This window comes from Engraulis encrasicolus, chromosome 16, assembly GCF_034702125.1.
Source record: "Engraulis encrasicolus isolate BLACKSEA-1 chromosome 16, IST_EnEncr_1.0, whole genome shotgun sequence".
Classification (NCBI taxonomy): Eukaryota; Metazoa; Chordata; class Actinopteri; order Clupeiformes; family Engraulidae; genus Engraulis; species Engraulis encrasicolus.
Window position 1 is genome coordinate 37,675,424 of NC_085872.1, and position 2,500 is coordinate 37,677,923.

The 2,500-nt window shown below is 40.7% G+C and overlaps 1 protein-coding gene across 2 annotated transcripts in view; it reads left to right on the plus strand.

Moving 5' to 3' along the window:
• Positions 1–2,500, plus strand: part of LOC134465732 (tensin-3-like) — a 61,364-nt gene that overhangs the window by 21,565 nt on the left and 37,299 nt on the right. For both annotated transcript variants that reach the window (XM_063219559.1, XM_063219560.1), the window contains exons 8-10: positions 1,066–1,126; positions 1,353–1,428; positions 1,838–1,964. In XM_063219559.1, the coding sequence (XP_063075629.1) occupies positions 1,066–1,126; positions 1,353–1,428; positions 1,838–1,964 (264 nt within the window). The remainder of the gene's footprint in view (positions 1–1,065; positions 1,127–1,352; positions 1,429–1,837; positions 1,965–2,500) is intronic.

Consider the following 2,500-nt stretch of genomic DNA (forward strand, 5'->3'; position numbering starts at 1 on the left):
GTTTCATGGATCCCCTTGCATGTTTTTCACAACAAATCACTGCAAGTGAAGACGGAAGGCTTTCAACGAAATTGGCCGTATAAAAACCAGGGAGTGGCCCTATCTTAAGTAGAAGCTACTCGTGACAAATTGCAGTAATTTAAGATGTAGGCACTCAATCACACGCTACTTCCCTCTCAGAGGAAACATTCCCTAAGCAACACTGACATAGTTTGCACACGGGGTGTGGAAAGGCCTCAGATCAAGTTTCTCAGTAATCGTCCTGAATACAAAAGTATAAAGAACAAAGCTTTAAAGAACACACAGTATTTTCCATAACTGAACCAACTTCTCCCATTATTTGGTATTTGATACAGATAGTTGTGGTAAAACAACAGTATGAGAGAGCATTGTGTATGTCTAAATGAATATAGCATATTTCTTTATTCATTTATTGAAGACACACATCACACTGTCCACACACACACTTGCATACAGATGCACACATGCACACACACATGTGTGCGCAGACACAAACACACACACACGCGCGCACACACACACACACACACACACACACACACACACACACACACACACACACACACACACACACACACACACACACACACACACACACACACACACACACACACACACACACACACACACACACGTAAGTCACATATCTCACCTCATACATCATTTTTCACTCAATACCACAGTATACCACAGTAGCCAGTACAAGTGCTATCTAAATTGTCCACTGCTTGAGCAGCAAACGGTTTGTAAAACCATCACCAAAGAGGCTGTATTCAAATGTTTTGCTAATGTTAAGTACTGTAGATGATCCGTGTCCTATCCAGCAAGTCAACAGTGCATGTAAGCCTATGTCTGGTCTCTGATTCACGTGCTAAGTGACCACTAATTGTGATGCTAACTATGCAGTGTCTCCTAGCCCATCTGCTTTTATAGAGTTCTAGATGATGTCCCTAGTAGTCCATCTCAAGATGCTTACAAGATTCATTTGGGATGTCCTTTTGTCTTCCTCTCCCTTCCCCACCCCCCTTTGATTGCTCCTGACAGTCTGTCGTCCATACCTAAAGGTCTACCAGGGAATGCAAGCAGTCTATTCTTCTGGCGTGTAGTAAGTCCCTTTTACATTTGTATTGAATACAAGTAAAACTGAAATGGGTGTTTTACTGTTTTGTGCCAAATCAGTGCCAAGGTCTACCGTTAAATGTGTGGCACCCTTCCTCTCATTGGCTAACCTTTGCCATGTGACCAGAGCCCTGACTGGGGATTGGTTGCTTTCATGTGGAAATGCACTTCGGCTTAGGTGTGAGTTTACTCACTCCCTTTCTGTGATACAGTATCATTGGACCAGGCCATAGGAACAGGTTATGCATCGCCCTGGAGCCCGCTCAACTTCTTAAGGGAGACATCATGGTAAATACTCCAGCTCTCTCTCTCTCTTGTTCTGCTGTGTTATTGAATTATTATTGTCGTTTCTTAACTTTTCCATTTCTACTTCACCCTTGTGTCATATACTGCTTTGTTGTAAACGTAATCCTTGAGAATAGTAAAAGAATGTTCTTGTAACATAGGAGTCTTTACTAAAATAGTATACAGTATTTTTTTCTATGTTACTTTATGTCATTATATGAAGTCCCATCAATTTACTCTGCAGTTTAGAATAAGATCTGCTTTGTCTGTGCCCTGATATGTGAATTGGTGTTTGTGTGTTAAGCTTCATTGTACCATACCGTATGTGGTAGAGGAGAATATTGTGTGATGGCGCAAACGACAAAATATCTTGGTATGAAAGCAGAGGCTACTGTTCTCACCCCAACTTCAGGTCAAATGCTATCACAAGAGTGGAGCCTCCAGTAGGGACATTGTCTTCAGGCTGCAGTTCCATACGGGAGCAGTACAGGGATACAACCTCATGTTCGAGAAAGAGGATATGGAGTGTGCCAATAAAGGTGAGTGAAAAAAAAATATCAAAAAAGTCATGTCACAGTCGTGGAATAAGCAAAGAGCTGCTCAAACGAAAAATTGCCTCAGACCATAGCTACCCCTGAGAAAGAAATGTGTTTGAAAGCCTCCATGTCAGTTAAAGGAGAAAAAAGTTTGTTTGACCCCTAATTTCACATTCACTATGTTTACATGATGTTTTTAATTCCGAATGAATAAATCAGAATTATATACTTCAGTCGAGTTTACTTTTATCTTTCCTTTAATTTCCTGAATTAAGAGATGTTTACATGACGTGTTCAGAGAGGAATTAAGCTTCATTCAGAATCGAAGTCAGTTAATTCCAAATTAAATGCCTCATGTAAACGTAGCAATTGTAACGTCATGTCCTACTCAGCCCTGTAACGTGTGTGTCACTTGGAGCTCTGCCGAAGATATTCGATGTGGTTAGGTTATATCCATGAAACGATTTTCTGTGGGCCATGTTTTACTGGAACAACATGTGTTGTTTTTAATTAATTTATTAAGGTACGCTACCACTCAA